The sequence below is a fragment of the Numenius arquata genome, chromosome 28 (genome assembly GCF_964106895.1).
Source record: "Numenius arquata chromosome 28, bNumArq3.hap1.1, whole genome shotgun sequence".
Classification (NCBI taxonomy): domain Eukaryota; kingdom Metazoa; phylum Chordata; class Aves; order Charadriiformes; family Scolopacidae; genus Numenius; species Numenius arquata.
The window spans coordinates 2,187,408-2,205,565 of record NC_133603.1 but is presented as its reverse complement, the minus strand read 5'-3'; the positions used below and the strand labels follow the sequence as shown (position 1 = coordinate 2,205,565).

At 55.5% G+C, this 18,158-nt stretch overlaps 3 protein-coding genes across 3 annotated transcripts; 1 reads left to right on the top strand and 2 right to left on the bottom strand.

Moving 5' to 3' along the window:
- Positions 1-659: 659 nt before the first annotated feature.
- On the top strand, positions 660-4,607 carry LOC141476103 (killer cell lectin-like receptor subfamily G member 2). Its single transcript, XM_074164704.1, is given in 7 exon segments — positions 660-766; positions 2,925-3,052; positions 3,055-3,123; positions 3,527-3,622; positions 3,722-3,906; positions 4,207-4,307; positions 4,484-4,607. Coding segments are annotated over 7 exon segments (810 nt in total).
- A 3,338-nt stretch (positions 4,608-7,945) lies between these two features.
- LOC141476193 (zinc finger protein RFP-like) lies at positions 7,946-12,465 on the bottom strand. The gene is made up of 3 exons (XM_074164804.1): positions 11,986-12,465; positions 8,780-8,875; positions 7,946-8,548 (listed from the first exon to the last, which is right to left on the bottom strand). The coding sequence occupies exons 1-3, from the start codon at positions 12,403-12,405 to the stop codon at positions 8,360-8,362; spliced, it is 705 nt and encodes a 234-aa protein (XP_074020905.1). The 5' UTR covers positions 12,406-12,465; the 3' UTR covers positions 7,946-8,359.
- A 974-nt stretch (positions 12,466-13,439) lies between these two features.
- On the bottom strand, positions 13,440-17,513 carry LOC141476192 (E3 ubiquitin-protein ligase TRIM7-like). Its single transcript, XM_074164803.1, has 7 exons — positions 17,039-17,513; positions 16,159-16,254; positions 15,688-15,918; positions 15,506-15,528; positions 14,780-14,895; positions 14,437-14,466; positions 13,440-14,216 (listed from the first exon to the last, which is right to left on the bottom strand). Exons 1-7 carry the CDS (start codon positions 17,456-17,458, stop codon positions 13,699-13,701), a joined length of 1,434 nt encoding a protein of 477 aa, XP_074020904.1. The 5' UTR covers positions 17,459-17,513; the 3' UTR covers positions 13,440-13,698.
- Positions 17,514-18,158: the final 645 nt, after the last annotated feature.

Here is an 18,158-nt window from a genome sequence, read left to right as displayed (position 1 = left end):
TGGAAAACGGGATGAAATACCTTCTGTGGATATTTTCTTTGCTTCAGGAAATGATCGGGATGTTCGGAAAAACAAACCTGTGGTCCGGTGGATTGTGCCCATCGAAACGGAAGAGAAGCGTTAAGTGAGAGAGAGAGTAAAGGTGAAAATCTTGTTGAAACGGTTATAAATCCCAAGAAGCGGGATTGGCAGATTTGATATCGGCGTCTGCAGAGCGGGAAAAGGAGCCCGCTTTGGGACAACAGCCCCTCCCGGTCCCTCGGGGCAGCTCTTTCAGCGATGGAGGCAGCAGCCCCCTAACCCCCCCGGGCGGCACCGATTCCCAGCCCCCCCTTCCCTCGGGGCAGCTCTTTGGGTCGCTCCCGGCAGCGCCCAGCCCTGGGTTCAGCTCCCATCGCCGCCCCACAACCCCCCTTCCCCTCGCTGCTCCCCGACGCCTCGCCCCGGGGCTCCCCCACGCCAACCCCCCTCCCGCCCGGGCCAAAACCAGCCTTTTTCTCCTCAAAAAACCCCCAACCCCTAGCCCTAAGGGATCTTAAAAAAACCCGACAGAAGGGATGGGCAGAGCTGGGTTCTCCTGGTGAGGGATATGAGTTGATTAGCGTCAATAGGCAAGTTTTAATGAGGAAAAAAATGACTTGGGATTATTTTTATGTAACATGATGACTTCGGGTTACGAACCATCCATCCCCCCGGCTGAGCCCCGTTCATCTTCCTCCCGCTTCCTGCGCCTCGCAGCCAGCCCCGCCCTGCGGCACCAGTTGAGGTAGTCTCCCTTAATGGGGTGTACTATAATTAGTCCGACTGCCTTGGCAAGACTGGGATGGGTAGAGAGGACTGGGGTGACAGGAGAAGACTGGGATGGGTAGAGAGGACTGGGGTGACGAGAATCCTGGGGTGACAAGAGAGGACTGCGGTGAGAAGAGAGGACTGGGTGTGACAAGACCGCATTAAAATGCCCCCCGGTCCTCAAGTGCCCGCGATCGCTCACCGCCAAGCCCCGCTGCAGCAGGCGGCAGCCGAGGAGGCCGTTCTTCCTCCTGAATTCTCCCTCCCTGAGCTCCCACCCAGGGAGGGACCGGCCGCGGGGAGCAGGGTCCAGCCCCAGGGATGCGACGGGCAGAGGGAAGAAGTTTGCCTTATCCAGGGAAAAGATTTATTTATGTGCATAAGAACGTCCCGGCCAAAGTGAGGCACCTGGAGGCGGTTTCCCAGGGGGTTTTATGGAGAATCATCAACTGGTTTGTGAGTGAAGGGACCCGCAAAGCCCCTGGAGTCCAGCCCCCTGCCCCGGGCAGGGACATCTCCGAGCAGAGCAGGTCGCCCAGAGCCCCGTCCAACCTGGCCTGGGATGTTTCCAGGGACGGGCCATCTCCCCCCTCTCCGGGCAACCTGGGCCGGGGTCTCCCCACCCCCAGCGGAAAAACACTTCTTCCTCAGCCCCACTCCCAATCTCAGCCCGTTTTAGCACTTTGGGGCTTCCAGCCGCCAAAGCACGTCACTAATGGCCAACTCCCGCCCTGACAGTGACCAGTGACCGCTGAACCCGGCAAGGAAACCTCTTTTCCCCTTCTCGGGGGCTCCCCATAGCCCGTGCCCGGACGCGCTGCCCCCGGGGGGGGTCCCACAAAGTGGAAAGGGGGGGGATTGAAGGGGGGGAAGGGAGGGGTGTGTGTGGGTGTGTCTTAAAGGCAGGCAGCTCCGATGACTCCTGACTGGGCGGAGCGGTGGGCGGGGCTTGCACAGGCTATAAATACGGGGGACGGGTGGGAGGGCGTGTGTGGGGATGCTTGGTCCATCCGTGGGGCAGGTAAGGTTTGTCCGCGGGCGCTGCTGGGGCCCGGCCCCTGGGTGCGGGGCTCTGGGGAAGGGATCCCGTCGAACTAGCGCTCCCCGTGCCCCCCCGCCATTGCCCGCCTCCCTCTCTTCCTCCGGGGCCGGGGAGGCAGCGGCCCCTCCCCCTGCCCGCTGTGCCCTCGGTGGGTTTTGGGGTCTGCGGGGTCCGGAGGAGCCTGTGTCCGGCTGCGGGGGGGCCCCAGCCCCCGAAGGGCCCCGCTACTGCCCGGAGCTCTGCCTCTGGCCCCGGGGCTCCCTCGGGCTGCGCTGGGTTCCTGGGAGGGGCTGATCCCGCCGGGGCTTTCCCGGGCGGGGGGGGATCAGCTCCGGGACCCCCCTGCACAGTCCCGGTCTCTCTGCCGGCGCTGGGGCTCCCGTGCTCTGACTCGGGAGGAGAGGGGGACGTTGCGCGGAGGAGCCGGTTCTGTATTTGCCGGCAGGGAGCCGGCTTCTCATTCATAAACCACCGGAGTTGTTTGTTTCCCGTGGCGGAGGGGGGGTGCGGGCTGGGGGAGCTGCTTTGCCCAGCCCTTGGCGGAGCCCTGGAGGGAGCAGCCCGGTGCCCTTGTGCAGACTGAGCCTCTCTGCCCGCTCTCCCGGGCCGGGCTTTGGCATTTCCCTGCCGGGATGGAGAGCCGGTGCTCCAGCAGCTGCTGGGAGCTGGGGTTTCTGCCTTGGCTGGTGGAGCCCGGGGTGCGGGGCTGGGCTAGAGGAGTTGGACTGGAGTGAAATGGAAAACGGTGTGTCTGTGCCTCCCTCCTTTTGGCTCCCTGCCGGGCGTGCTGGTTCTGCTTTTTTTTTTTGGCCTCCTGGTGTGGTGTCACGGTGTTTTGTGGGGAGGGTGGTGGCTGGTGGCCGAGGGCTAATCGCTGAGCTCCCTGAGGCTGCGTTTGTCTCCCCAGTTGCTGGGAACAGCCTGCAGCGTCCCCCATGTGAGCAGGGACAGGGCAGCGCTGCGCAGGCATCGACTTCCTGAGGTGTGATGAAATGTGTCTGTCCTACGGGCTGCTCTGCAAAAGCTGGGCCTGGTGCCAGCAACCAGAATTAGTCACGCTGATCAGTGAAGCACACGCTCTGCCATCTCCTAGCACAGCAATAAGAGCAGAGGTGGAAAAGCTGAATTCTGGTTCTCTTGAGCAAAATGATTTCCCTTTCCAGGGTGCCATGGGGGAGAAGAACGGTTTCCGCTCCAGCGATGGGAGCCTGGAGGTCCCCCTGAGGGAGGAGTGTCCCCCCACCCAGAAGTGCCTGGGGCTGCATGCAGAAGAATGCCCATAAGATTTCCTGGTGAGTGTAGGGTCCCCCCCTGTGGCCTGTTGGGAGGGGACAGTGTCCCCGGGCCAGTGTCACCCCGTGAGGACTGGGGCTGGCAAGTGTGAGGCTTCTTCCAGCTGTCTGGAAATTTCTTTGTATTCTACTGGGTCCTCGTTGCGAGGGGAGGGGGGGCATAGCAGCCCCCCCATCTCTGTCTGGCAGCTCTCCTGCTGCGGGCTGTCCCCCAGCTGGGAATGGCCCCATGGCAGTTCCTGTGCCCAGAGAGGGGACTGAGAAGCTGCAGCTGAGTGTCTGGCGGGAGGGTAAAAGGGTCTGGGGGTCCCTTCTGTGTTCCCTGGGCAGCTGGTGGTGGGGGTGGCAGGGATGGGATGGAGACAGCACTGTCCTCACCCCGAGTGGCTCATTTCCCCTCCAGGCAAGTGGCACAGGCTCCATCCAGTGTGGGTCCTGGTGCTGGCTGTGCTGGTGGCTCTGGTCCTGGCTCTGGCTGCGGCTGTTGCTGTACTCTCAGGTAAGGGAGGAGCAGCTGCCTCCTTCTCTGCCCCACGCAGCTGTGTCCCCTGGTCCCTGCGGAGCCCAATCCTCTGCCCTTCTGCCTTTCCCTCTCCAGCAGGAAGACATGGAGGGGATCCAGCTGTGCCTGCGGCTCCAGTGCTGGCGTGTCCTGATGGCTGGGTCGGGTACCGCAATGTCTGCTACTACCTCTCGAGGGACCAGGGGAGCTGGGAGTGGAGCCAGGAGCAGTGCTCCTCGCGTGGGGCCTCGCTGGCCGTGCTCAGGAGGGAGTGGGAAATGGTGAGTGAGGGGCTGTTGTGGGTGCGTGGAGGTTTGGGTGGATTCCTGTGTTGGGTGCAGAGCCCGGGGTGGGAGCAGAGCTGTGTCAGAGCAAGACCAAGAGCGCTGGCCAGGCTGGTGAGCTCCTGGAGCTTGTTGGAGCAGGTGTGGGGTGGGAGCTGCTGCCATCCCAGGGCCAGTGGTAGCTGTGTGGGCTCAGGGCTTCCTGCAAGGCTGGTGGGACCAGTGTGAGGCTGGGACAGGGACTGGTGTGGGGTTGGCAGCATCTCCTGACTGTTGGCTTCTCTCTTTCCTGCCCAGGAGTTTCTCTTACGCCTGAAGGGCAACATCGATTACTGGATTGGGCTGCGGAGACGGGGCGAGCGCCTGGAGTGGGTGGACGGCAGCAGCTTCAACCAGACGTGAGTCCCGTTGGGAGCTGGGGCTGTGGGGAGACCATCCTGCCATGGGACGGGCAGGGTCCTGGAGGGAGGTGTCTGCTGGGGCTGTCCCTTTGCAGGCAGCCCTTGTCTCCTGCTGCTTGAGGGGAGAACCGTGACCCCCACGGTACCAGTGGTGTCTGTGCTGCTTGTTGCAGGATCCCAGTGGTGGGCAAAGAACCTTGTCTGTTCCTGAATGACCACGATCTCCTGAGTGCCCGCTGCTCCCAGCCATGGCCTTATCTCTGCAGCAAGCCCCAAGAGCTGATGGGAACCACTTGACAGAGGTGCTGGAGAAAGGTCTTTCCCCCGGGCTGGGGACTGTGTGGGGTTTAGGGGGCAAGGGTTGGTAGTGGGGAGGGGTGGCTTCCTAGAGTCATGGAATGGTTTGGGTTGGAAGGGCAGGGACACCTCCCACCAGGCCAGGTTGCTCAAAGCCCCTTCCAACCTGGCCTTGACCACCTTCAAGGATGGGGCAGCCACAGCTTCTCTGGGCGCAACCTGGGCCAGTGTCTCACCAGCCTCATCATGGAGAATTTCTCCCTTGTTTTCAATCTAGATCTCCCCTCTTCCAGTTTAAAGCCATTACCCCTTGTCCTCTTGATCTGTGCCCTTGTTAAAAGTCCCTCCCCATCTCTCCTGTAGCCCCTTTAGGGCCTGCGAGGGGCTCTAAGGTCTCCCCGGAGCCTTCCCTTCTCCAGGCAGAGCAACATGTGCTGGTTTGGGCTGGGGCAGAGCTAATTTTCTTCCGGGGCTGGGACGGGGCTGGTTTGGATTTGTGCTGGAGACGGTGTTGGTAACACAGGGCTGTTTTGATTACTGCTGAGCAGGGCTCACAGCGAGTCAAGGCCTCTTCTGCTCCTCACACCGCCCTGCCAGCGAGCAGGCTGGGGGGACAGCTGACCCCAACTGACCAAGGGGACACTCTGTACCGTGCTACGTCATGCTTGGCATATGAAGCCTGGAGAAGAAGGGAGGGGACGTTCGGAATTGCTGCTTTTGTCTTCCCAAGTCACTGTGGCGCTGATGGAGCCCTGCTTTCCTGGAGATGGTTGAACCATCCTGGAGATGGCCTACCCATGAGAAGTAGTGAATGAATTCCATGTTTTCCTCTTTCTGCATGGTCCTGGTTGGGGTTAACCATGACAACCCCCAACTCTCTCAGCCTGGCCTCACAGCAGAGGGGCTCCAGCCCTTGCAGTATCTCGGTGGCCTCCTCTGGCCCCTCTCCAATGGGTCCGTGTCCTTCTGATGTTGGTGGCCCCGGAGCTGGAGGCAGCACCGCAGGGGTGTCTCCCCAGAGAGCGTGGGAAGCAGCAGAGCGTAGAGGGGTCGCTGCTGTGGGGAGGAGCGGACAGGATGGGGGCCCAAGAGTGACCAAGGGGGTGTTCCATCCCATCTGCCCCACGCTCGGTATAAAAGCTGAGGGATCAAAGGGTCAGGCCTCTTTCTCCAGTGGCCGATGTCCGAGGAGGACCCTGTGTCCTGGGTCTGGCAGGGATAGGGTTAATTGTCCCCAGGACCTAGCAGGGACACAGGTATTCCATCCCATGGGAGCCATGCCCAGGGGGTAACAGGAGCTGGCTGGGGAAGGGGAGGGGCAGGAAGTCGGGTGGGGGGAAGAGGAAGTCAACCCCTGGGGGAGCGGAGCAGTTGGCGGTGTCCCGGGTGCGGTCGGCAAGCGGTGGTATCTGTACTCCTGGTTGTATATTCCTCTGTTGGTGTTGTTACTGTTGTTGTTTCTTGCTCCCCTTGCTGTTCTGTTAAATTGCCTTTGTCTCAACCCACGAGTTTTTGCCTTTTTCTTCCGATTCTCCCCTCCCGGCCGCGCTGGCGGGGGGGGCCCGATCTGACCGAGCGGCTGCCACAGGGTCCTTTGTTGCCATCTGAGGCCAAACCACGACACCCTGTCTGTTTGTCTGCCTTTGACCGGATCTGTGCGTTCCTGACTCCAGATCTGGAATCCAGTTCCCATCCATGGCAGAGTCCAGTCTGGGACTTCCCCAGTGCCTGCAGGTGACATCATCCTGGGAGCTTGGTCCAACTTTGTATCTATTGCATTATTTCTATTTTATTTTGTTCAAGTAGTTTAGTTTGTTCTCAACTTGCAGATCTCTTTCTCTCTCCCCCTTCTCTCCTTGGAGGGAGAGACTGGGGAGAATGTCTGTCATCTCGTCACTGGTCAATCCATCCCAAAGCAGGACACATAAAAACCTGCTTTTGTTCTGTGATGATGGAGCTGGAGCAGCTGCTCCCAGAGGAGCTGGGCACAGAAAGCTCGGTGCAGGTCCCTGGCCCTGTGCAGGGCAGAGGGGCCACAGAACCAGGGGCTGAAGTGGCCCGTGTGTGGCTCCTGTGAGAGTTAGAGTCTGAGTCACCCTGAAACTGTTTTCTGTCTGGTTTTGTTTTTGTGGTGTTTGTTTCTTTGTGGTGTTTTTTTTTTTTTGTGTTAAAACATGATGAACTACCCCTGGTGCTTCTCTCTTGCTGGGGCAGGGCCCTGCTGGAGGCAGCCCTGTCCCCTCCCCTCCTCACCCCGGGGGGTCACTTTCCATCCTGGCTTTTTCTTTCCAACCCAATCCAAGGGTTGCAAAGGACACGCTCGCTCCCGTGCTGCCTCTGCAAGGCCATAATAGAGAAAACTTGTTCTTAGTACTTAAACCCTTCATAGCACCAGAACCGGCTCAGGTAAAGAAGGTTATCAGCTGGATTGTGGTTCCAGTCCCTCATCAACTGGTGTCCAGCTCTTGGGACATTGCCCAGACATGGTGACCAAAGGCCTTTGTCACCTCCCATTTTCCCCCAGTTTGCTGCTCAGGACAAAAGGTAGGTGCCTGCTCCACGCTGGCACCAGCAAATGCCCCTTAGGTGGATGGCCGTGGCTGGGCTGGATGGAGGGGCCACAGCCCCTTTTTGGGGGACACCATGGCAGGCAGAGGAGTGACATGATGTGCCCCTGGGATACTGAGTTGGTTTAACCCCAGCCGGGACCACACAGCCCCTTGCTCACTGCCCCCAGCTGGGATGGGGGAGAGAATGGGAAGAGGAAGAGGTTTTGTCCCAACTGTTGATGGCCCCCCAGGCCACTCGCTGGTGGGACAGTGTGAGGAGCAGACCAGGCCTTGACAGCCCCCAAAGCCAACCCCATCCCAGCTGAACCCAGGACAGATGCCCGTTGCCCCTTCACCTGGGCTGCCCGTTGCCCCTTCACCTGGGCTGCCCGTTGCCCCTTCACCTGGGCTGCCCGTTGCCCCTGGGGAGAGCCTGGCAAAGCCAAGCTTTGCTCCTGCTGGGATGAGGGGAGAGGAGGGGAGCCTGCTCCAGGCCAGGAAAAGAAGTGGAGAAGGTGCTATTGAGGTAACATGAGGTTTGGGATGAGCCCCTTCATCATTAGAGAACATAAATAGCCCCAAAGATGTCCCTGCTTGGGCTTGGAATTGCCCTGACCCAGGGGCAGGACCTTGCTCTCGGCCTGGTTGAACTTCATGGAGTTGGCACAGTCTCACCTCTCCTGCCTGTCCAGGTCCCTCGGGATGGCACCCTGTCCCTCCAGCGTGGTGACTGTGGCCACTTGTTTTGCCGATTGATGGGGTCAACAGAAAGGACACAGACACCAAAAGAAAGAGTTGACTTATTTTACTATTTATTTCAAGGTAATACAAAAGGAAGGTCATGCTTTTAGTTAAAACAATAAGGTTTATGTACGCTAGCGCTAAGCAGCAAAGGGAATAAGCAGGGTAATGCACCTAATCATTACTGCATAAGGCTCACTCCAGTGATTAAGGAAGATCCATCTCCAGTTGCCCTAATACTTTACCAGCATCCAAATCCAGAGCTTAAGGAGGAACCCAAGGGAGTTTTTCTATCTATCTTGGCTTTGACCACGTATCTCTCAACAACTATATTTATTGATACTAAAATAGATGAGTAACACATTGCATATCTGATTAAATATCATATCCGATTAATGCTATGCATATTAGAGATATCGTTGGGTTGTGAGGTTCATCTAGGGGTCAATTTTAGTTGGAGGCCTATTGTTCAGGCCTCAGTTCTTCAGTCGTCTCCACCAAAAGCCTCTGCAGGGTTTCTTCATGCGCGTTCATTATCTCTGTGTCCAGCTGCTCCAGCTGGGCCAAAAGAGAGGACTCCTGCTTCTCCAGGATCTCGTGCAACTGCCTAAATGTCATCACAATCTTCTGCTTTGCAGCTTCTGTCCTCTCCTGCCAAGGGCAAGCCGAAGCGGGGAAAGGGAAGCAGAGAGCAGGACAAGAGCATCAAGAGTCAAGGGTGGGCCATGCCTTAGTGGGACCCACCAGAAAGAGGCCTTTGGGGAAGAGACAAAGCCCCTCTCCCTTCCCCACACCCCTTGAGCATCACCCACCCCTGGGGGAGAGGAGATGTTCCTCCCTTCTTCCCCCACCCTCTGCCCAGGAAAACTGATGGGCACCTACAGTGTGGTCCTTGATTCTCTCTTGTCTGTCCTTCACGGAGGATTGAAGCGCCTCTTGCTCTGATTTCAGAAGGTGCAGCTGGGTCTCAATTTGTTTCTGAGAGGAAAGAAAGAAGTCCCTTGTGGAATGGCATTGTGGTCTGGCACCCTCAGCAGAAACAACAGGGAACTCTTGATGGATTTTGGGGTCAGCATTGGTACATTTTTATGACCCTGTGACTGTTTCAATGTTATTAACCTCTCCCCCCTTTTTTTTTCTTTTCTTTCTATTTTGACGAAGGTCAAGGTGCTTTCAGGGAGCTGTGGGGTGGGAGAAGGGCTGAGGATCTCTTTCTCTCCTTTCCTACTGACCTTCAGCAGAGCTGACCTTGATAAGGGACCTGCACCCGGGAGGACAGAGTCATTTATGGCTGCTGGATAAACAAAGCCTCATGGGGCTCAGTAGAAGCATAGAACTGTCTGGGTTGGAAGGACCTTTCAGATCATCTAGTCCAACTATCAACCCAACACTGACAAAAAAACATCACTAAACCATATCTCTAAGAACAACGTCTACCCGCCTTTGAAATACCGCCAGGGATGGTGACTCCATCACTTCCCTGGGAAGGCTGTTCCAATGCTCAATATCCCTTTCAGTGTAAAAAATTCTCCCAATATCCAATCTGAACCTCCCATGGTGCAACTTGAGGCTGTTTCACCTTGTCCCATCGCCTGTTCCTTGGGAGAAGAGACAGACCCCCCCCCCCCCCGGCTACACCTTCCCTCCAGGGAGTTGGAGAGAGCGAGAAGGTCTCCCCTCAGCCTCCTTTTCTCCAGGCTGAACACCCCCAGCTCCCTCAGCCGCTCCTCACAAGACTCCAGACCCCTCACCAGCTTCGTTGCCCTTCTCTGGACACGCTCCAGCACCTCAGTGTCTTTCCTATCATGAAGGGCCCAAAACTGGACCGAGCCCTTGAGATGGGACCTCACCAGTGCCCAGTACAGGGGGACAGTCACTGCCCCAGTCCTGCTGTACACACTGTTCCTAACACAGGCCAGGATGCTGTTGGCCTTCTTGGCCTCTTGGGCACGCTGCTGGCTCATGTTCAGCCAACAGTCGACCAACACCCCCAGGTCCTTTTCCTTGGGGCAGCTGCAGCCACTCTTCCCCAGCCTGGAGCATCCATGGGATTGGTGTGACATAGGGGAAGGACCCGGCCCTTGCCTTTGTTGACCAGTGGCCTGGGCCCGTGGATCCAGCCTGTCCAGACCCCTCTGTAGAGCGTTCCTACCCTCAGGCAGATCAACACTCCACCCAACTCGGTGTCGTCTGCGAACTTACTGAGGGTGCACTCAATCCCCTTACCCAGATCATTGATAAAGACATTGAAGAGAACTGGCCCCAGGACCCAGCCCTGGGGAACACCACTGGTGACTGCCCACCAACTGGATTCAACTCCATTCACCACCACTCTCTGGGCCTGGCATCCAGCCAGTTCTCCACTTAGCAAAGAGTCCTCCCATCCAAGCCACCGGCAGCCAGTTTATTTCAGGAGAACACCGTAGGAAACAGCATCAAAGGCCTTACTAATGTCAAGGTAGAGAACATCCACAGCCTTTCCCTCATCCACCAAGTGGGTCACCTTCTCATAGAAGGAGATCAGGTTTGTCAAGCAGATCCTGCCTTTCACAATAAACAATAAAGACCATAAACTCTCCTTTTTCCCCTAAGTTGTGACCGTATCTCTCTGTTCAGCCAGACTGTTTTTTTCCCCCAACAGCTCCTTTTTCAGCTCCTGGGGACAGCCTGCTCCTGCGCCTTTAAAACTTCCTTCTTGAGAAACATCCAGCCTTCCTGGACTCCTTTGCCTCCCAAGGGACTCTGTCAAGCAGGCTCCTCAAAAGACCAGAGTCCACCCTCTGAAAGTCCATGGTGGCAGTTCTGCTGACCCCCCTCCTTGCTTCTCTGAGAATCGAAAACTCTATCGTTTCATCCTCACTATGCCCAAGGTGGCCTCCAACCCTCACACCTCCTACAAGTGCTTCTCTGTTGGCCAACAGCAGGTCCAGCAGGGCTCCTTCCCTAGTCAGCTCCCAGCCCAGCTGTGTCAGGCAGTTCTCCCCAACACACTCCAGGAAGCTCCCAGCCCAGCTGTGTCAGGCAGTTCTCCCCAACACACTCCAGGAACCTCCCAGCCTGTTCCCTCTCAGCTGTATTGTGGGCCCAACTGATAGCAGGTAGGTTGAAGTCTCCCACCAGGACAAGGGCTAGTGATTTTGAGATCTCTCCCAGCTGCTGATAGAATATTTCATCTGCCTCAACATCCTGGTTGGGTGGTCTGGAACAGAGTCCTACCGTGATATCATAGAATCATAGAATCAGAATTGTCAAGGTTGGAAGGGACCTTTAAGATCATCTAGTCCAACCATCAAATATCAGCCTTGTTGGCCCTGCCCCCCAGTCCCCCTGCCCATGCTGCGTGCGTTAGTGTAGAAGCACTTCAGCTGGGCTGCTGGGGCCTTCCCACCTTTTTTCTGGGAGAAGCCTTAGCTTCTACTTGACCATTCCTGGGTGCATCCATAGTTTCTAGCCCATCAATGATCCTCGGGTCTCCGCTACTGGTTACATCCCCTTCCCCCTTCAAATCCAGTTTAAGGCCCTTTCCATGAGCCCTGCCAACTCCTGTGCAAAGATCCTTTTCCCCCTTTGAGATAGGTGTACCCCCTCTGTTTCCAGCAGACCTGGTGGCATGTAAGCATCCCCTGGTCAAAAAAACCAAAGTCCTGCTGCTGACACCAGGCTTGGAGCCACGTATGGATCTGCTGGCTCTTCTTTTTGCTTCCCTCATCCTTCCCTGCCACTGGAATGACACTACTTGCCAGGAAACCCCTGGCACTGCAAATCGTGAGGTTAAAATGTGTCCAAGGGATTGTGGTGGGGAGAAATCCTACACCTCTGTTTCTTACCCTTGCCTAAGCCTCTGCTCATGCCTGATCCCTGGGGGAGAGGACGCCTTGGTCCCCAAGAGCGTGGTGCTCCTACATCCATCCCTTCCTCAGGACAGGCAATGCCACCTCAAGAGTTGGTAGCAAGAGACAAGGATGGGTGACTCCACAGGGGGTTTATCCCACAGGCCAAAGGCTGTACGGGTATCTCCACCCATCAAGAGCAGCAACACCAGGAGATTCTGGACCTTTGTCCCTTCAACACGCCCATAAACCCCTCACCTTGTACTCCTGGGCAGCCTCTTCCATGGGAACCACAGAATGGCTATGGTGCACTTTGGACTTGTCACACACCACGCAGATAAGCCTTTGGTCCTCTTGGCAGAAGAGCTTCAGGGGTTCCTGGTGCTTCTCACACAAGTTCTCCCCTCCTTCCACCTCTCTGACCGGTTGCAGGTTCAGGCCCTTGGCTACTTCGCTGACCTTGGCCAACTCCCTGTTGGGGCGGAGTCTCTTCTGGGCCCCCGTCTCCCTGCACTGGGGGCAGGAGAAGTTGGTGGTCAGTCCTTCCCTGTTCCAAGTGATGCATGACTGGCACAATCTGTGCCCGCAGTGGATGAACACAGGGTCCTGGGATATTTCCAGGCAGATGGAGCAGCAGGCTTCATCCTGGGGGCTTTCCACAGGCATCCTGGCTGCCATGAAGAGCGACCGAGTTCCTTTTGTTCTCAAGTGATCAGGAAGGAGAGAGGTTTCTCTTCCTGATTCTACACCATTGGTTAATCTGAGACCCAGCCCCTTTCCAGCAGGGCTTTACGTAATATATTAACTTATATTGCTCCAGGAAGTAGCAGTTCCACAGCTGAGGAGGAAGGCAATTGGAGACGGCCATCCCATTTTCACCCTTTCCTGAAGGCACCAGGATTTTTCAGTCTCCAAAGCCCCTTCGAAGCAATGGAGTCTGGTGGATTTGGTGACTCAACAGGAGCTGGAAGAGGAGTTTCACGCCCTGGTGGCACCTCAGAGAGGCTGTGGTGCAGCTGGGGGTGGGAGACAAGCAGTGGCTGAAAAAGCCTCTGAGATATCAGGGGTGACAGGACCTGGATAGGGCTCAAGAAGGACCTCAGCAGCTTTCAGGAGAGCCTTTGTAGGGCTGTTTGGGAGGACTCTAACATCCTTCCGTACCTCTCTTTGTATCCTTTTAATTGTTTAATTACCCATTGAGGTTGGGTTCCTGGGGCTCCTGGAGCTATAGGCATCCTCGCCCTGCTTTTATCTGCTTTCCCAGGAATCGACTTTTGGGGACAGGACAAGGACTTGATGGACCTTCATCTGAACCCCTGGCTCTGCTGTATATTCTCAAGGAACAAGTCCAGCCTCTTCCTTGACTAAAGCCCAGTGTGTCAGGGCTCACCCTAAGCCAGCACCAAAAGAAGCAGTTCCATTTCCAGGTGTTTCTGGCCAATTCTGACTCCCCCTTTGCACATGGAGTCAGGATGGGACCCAGCTGCAAAGGAATCCAGCTCCTGGCTTGCGGCTGACTTTTCCCCACCTCTATTCCCACAGACTCTCTGGGTTTGAGAGGGCAGAAAACTCAGGTTTCTCATCTCCCTGTGCAGTGGGTTTTCGAGAGGAAGGAGGATGACTTTTCCTTCCTCCAGTTCTCTTAAGCAACTTCCAAAGAAAACCCAGAGGAAATAAAAACCATAGGAAAAGCACACACACAAGGCAGAAATGACTTAGAATTGCACATTTACTTTTAACTCCCCATCGGGGCAAGTTTGCAGGCACCCAGGAACAGTCATTAAGCAATTAAATGATCAAAATATTATTTAAGACACAGAAATGCTCCGATTTTGCACTAAAGGAAAGGAACCTGAACACCACTACCCTTTCCTGTCCCTTTGGTGGGATTGGGACAAAACCCAGTCCCTGGTTTCTTTCCCAAGGGTAAGTTGATGGCTTTGGGGTTTTCTTTTTTTTTTGTCCTGTGCGTTAGGGAAGAAGTTTGAGTTGAGCATCCGCCTTCACCAGGAACCAGGGGAAGACTCTCTCCCCTTGGAAAGATGCCTGTGGAAAATCAAAGATCTGTTCTTTGCTCAGGGCATCAAAAAACACCACCCTCCCTTTCTCACAATCCAAGCAGATTCGTATCCGCTTGGGGACACTGTTTAGAGTTAAGGGGGTGACATCAGGAAATGTCAGAGCCTTGTACCCATCTTGCTTATGACACACAGTCCATATGTTGTCTTCAGGACCAATGGGCAAAAAACACTTCCTTGGAACCGACTCCTTGACCACCCCAAGGGCCCACACACCCTCTCTACAGATCTCCACGTCCCAACGGTGCCAGCCCGATGTGAATCCCCTTGAGCCCAGCACACAGGGATTGACTTTGAACCTCTCCGGGTTGGAGGGCAGGTCCTGCTCATGGCTTCCCAACCACACGAGCTTGCAGTCTTCTGAGAGATAAAGCCTGGCATTGGCTGTCTCCGGGTCCAGTGTCATCTGTGCTGGAGGTGGAGAGAGAGTCAGGCTCATTGCAGCAGATCTTGGGGGGCACAGGGCTTTTTCTCTCCCTTCCCATCCCTCTGACACAGTTGGGACCCCTCCAGGCATTGCCTGGTGGTGGGACCAGGATGGGAGAAGGGTGGGGGAAGGCAGCAGAGCTTTTTTTACTATATTTTTGATTTCATATGGTGACTCGGTTGGGCACGCGTTCCGTTCACTTACTTGTCAATGGAAGTTCTAAGGCCAGTAAGTCTAGAGGAAAGAGAAAAACGTGAAAGGCAGAAAGATCAGTTGGTCTGATTGTAGGTTTCTGCAAAAGTCCAGAGAGTCAGGAACAGGCTTGGGGGAATGTCAAGAAACTTGAGGAGGCAGAGGAGAAGAACGGGAGGACAGGCAGGGAACATCAGACCAACGCTCCCTGCTCCTTCGCTGTCTCATTGTGGGATCTTGAAAGAAATAACCCCTCATTCAGCACCCAGGATGCGTTTCTTTCCTGGGTTTTCAATGCCTCCCTCCCCACCAAGAAGCACGATGGCATTTTCCTTTCTGGACCTGTGCACGGTACCTTGGAATTTCTCCAGAGCCTCCTTGATGGCTGTGGTTTTCTCTGTGAAATCACAGAATTTCTTTTCGAGCTCCGGGGAAATATCAAGCGAGTGGGAGAGGGTTTCCCTCTGGCCCCTGGAAGGGAAGAGGGGATGGATTCACATGTGGCTGGAGTTTGCTGCTCCCTGTTTTCTCAGCAATCCCTGGGGGAGAATTAGTGGAGGGAAGGCAATGGCTCTGCCCCATCTCGCACATCTCAGACAGCAAATGTCACAGCAGGATCACACACACCCCTTGGAGATGTTCATTGATTTGCTTCAGCTGTGAAAGGCTGAGGTGGTTGTCTCAGGGTCCTCATGGGAATTAACAGCCCTGAGCAGACCCCCCTGGGACCCCACAGCCCCACCCCTGCTCCAGGGGCTCCACTGAAGCTCAGCCCTGGAGCATCCAGCCCTTTTGCAAGCTGATTGGGAGGAGCATCCATGCCTGGCCATGGACCCTGTGGATCCACCCCAGGGGCTGCCTTCCTGGCTTGCCCCAGCCCTGCCTCCTGACAGTCCCTGTCCAAATTCATCATGAATTAAGGAGAGAGAGGCAGAGCCCTCCTTCCAACCCCCCGTGGCCTCAGTCAAGTCCAAAGGCTGTATTGCAGAAGAGCCAACCTGTCCCTACGTGCTTTCTCCCAGTGTCCTGCCACAGAGCTGCTCTGTGGTGGTGACATGCTGACAGGAGAAGGACCACATACCTGCTCAAGGTGGTTCCGATGTCCTGGATGAGAGAGAAAAAGAGACTCAGTGACATGGAATACCTCCCCTTGGAGTACCGGGGTCCCACTCTAATGAAGGCCCTCTTTGAGCAGGTTGGGGTAGAAAAGAGACCAAGCTCAACGAGGCCTTCACAGCAAGTTTGGAAAGCCTGGGCTCTCACCTTCAGGAGCTCCCAGCCTGACTGCTGGTATGTCCTCTCCATCTCCTCAATCAGCGTGCCCAGGCTCGTTGTCTCCTCCAAAAGCTTCTGGCAGATTTCTTCATGCGCTTTCCTTATCTCTGTGTCCAGCTGCTCCAGCTGGGCCAGAAAAGAGGATTCCTCTTTCTCCAGGATCTCATGCAACTTCCTATATGTTGTCACAATCTCCTGCTTTGCAGCTTCTGTCCTCTTCTGCCAAGGGCAAGCCGAAGCGGGGAAAGGGAAGCAGAGAGCAGGACAAGAGCATCAAGAGTCAAGGGTGGGCCATGCCTTAGTGGGATCCACCAAAAAGAGGCCTTTGGGGAAGATACAAAGCCCCTCTCCCTTCCCCACACCCCTTGAGCATCACCCACCCCTGGGGGAGAGGAGGAAGAGGAGATGGTCCTCCTTTCTTCCCCCACCCTCTGCCCAGGAAAACTGATGGGCACCTACAGTGTGGTCCTTGATTCTCTCTTGTCTGTCCTTCACGGAAGATTGAAGCGCCTCTTGCTCTGATTTCAGAAGGTGCAGCTGGGTCTCAATTTGTTTCTGAGAGGAAAGAAAGAAGTCCCTTGTTGAATGGCATCGTGGTCTGGCACCCTCAGCAGAAGCAATGGGGAACTCTTGGTGGCTCTTGGGTTAAGTGTTGGCAGAGTTTTGTGACCCCCGTGACTGTTTCAAGGCGATTTACCTCGCCTTTATTCTTTTTTTTCCCTTTCTTTTCCCTTTTTTCCCCTTTTCTTCCTTTGTTTTTATTTTTTCCTTTGTTTTTTATTTTTTTTCTTTTTCTATTTTTATGAAGGTCAAGGCATTTCAGGGAGCTGTGGGGTGGGAGAAGGGCTGAGGATCTCTTTCTCTCCTTTCCTACTGATCTTCAGCAGAGCTGACCTTGATAAGGGACCCGCACCCTCAGGAGATAGCCTTTTACATCCTTTTAGGATGATTAGTTTATCCTTTTAGCTGGATAAACAAACCCTGCTGAGGCTCAGGAAACCCCTGGCACTGCAAATCATGAGGTTAAAATGTGTCCAAGGGATTGTGGTGGGGAGAAATCCTACACCTCTGTTTCTTACCCTTGCCTAAGCCTCTGCTCATGCTTGAACCCTAGAGTAGAGGACCCCTTGGTCCCCAAGAGCATGGTGCTCCTATGTCCACCTCTTCCTCAGGACAGGCAATGCCACCTCAAGAGTTGGTAGCAAGAGACAAGGATGGGTGAGTTCACAGGAGGTTTATCCCACAGGCCAAATACTATATGGGTATCTCCACCCATCAAGAGCAGCAGCACTAGGAGCTTCTGGCCCTTTGTGCCTCAACACACCCATAACCCCCTCACCTTGTACTCTTGGGCAGCTTCGCCCACGGGAACCACAGAATGGTCACGGTGCACCTTGGACTTGTCACACACCACGCAGATAAGCCTTTGGTCATCTTGGCAGAAGAGCTTCAGGGGTTCCTGGTGCTCCTTGCAAACGTTCTCCCCTCCTTCCACCTCTCTGTCCCGTTGCAGGTTCAAGCTCTTGGCTGCTTCAATCATGTTGGCCAATTCCCTGTTGGGGCGGAGTCTCTTCTGGGCCTCCATCTCCCTGCACTGGGGGCAGGAGAAGTTGGTGGTCAGTCCTTCCCAGGTCTGAGTGATGCACGACCGGCAAAAGCTGTGCCCGCAGTGGATGGACACAGGGTCCTGGAATATTTCCAGGCAGATGGAACAGCAGGCTTCATCCCGCAGGATTTCCTCAGGCGTTCTGGCTGCCATGAAGAGCCACTGTCGCAGTTTCAGTCTCCAAGTTTGTTTCGATTTTGAAGGAACAAGAAGGGGAGAAATTTCCTGATTCCATTTCATTGGTTAATCTGAGACCCAGCCCCTTCCCAGCAGGGCTTTGGGCAATACATTAATTTATATTGCTCTGAGAATTAGCAGTTCGACAGCTGAGGAAGAAGAGAATTGGAGACGCCCATCCCATTTTCATCCTTTCCTGGAGGCACTGGGATTTTTCAGTCTTCAAAGCCCCATTCAAATCAGTGGAGTCCGGTGGATCTGGTTACTCAACCGCAGATTCTCGTGCGTCCCTGGAGATTGCTGGTGCCTCCAAGACCCTACAAGGTCCCAGCAGGTTTCTCTGAGCTGCCGTGACAGAGCTGAGAGCCTGGACTGATGCTTTTCCTTCCTCTTGTGGCTTGGAGGCAGATATTAATCTGCTCGCTCTTCTTGTTGCTTCCCTCCTCCTTCCCTGCCACTGGAATGACAGAAGAGAACACCACTTGCACTCCTGATCCCTTCTCCCAAAGAAAATCCCCCGATGGATGTTCCCTTGGGGTTTTCCATTCCTGCTCTGGACACGGAGACACTGAGATGCAATGTGCGTGGGGCAGAGTGTGATGGGACAGTCCCTGCTCAGGTTGCACCTTTGGGTTGCCATCAAGCCCCTGGTGTGCAGGTCTCTAGTGACCCCCTG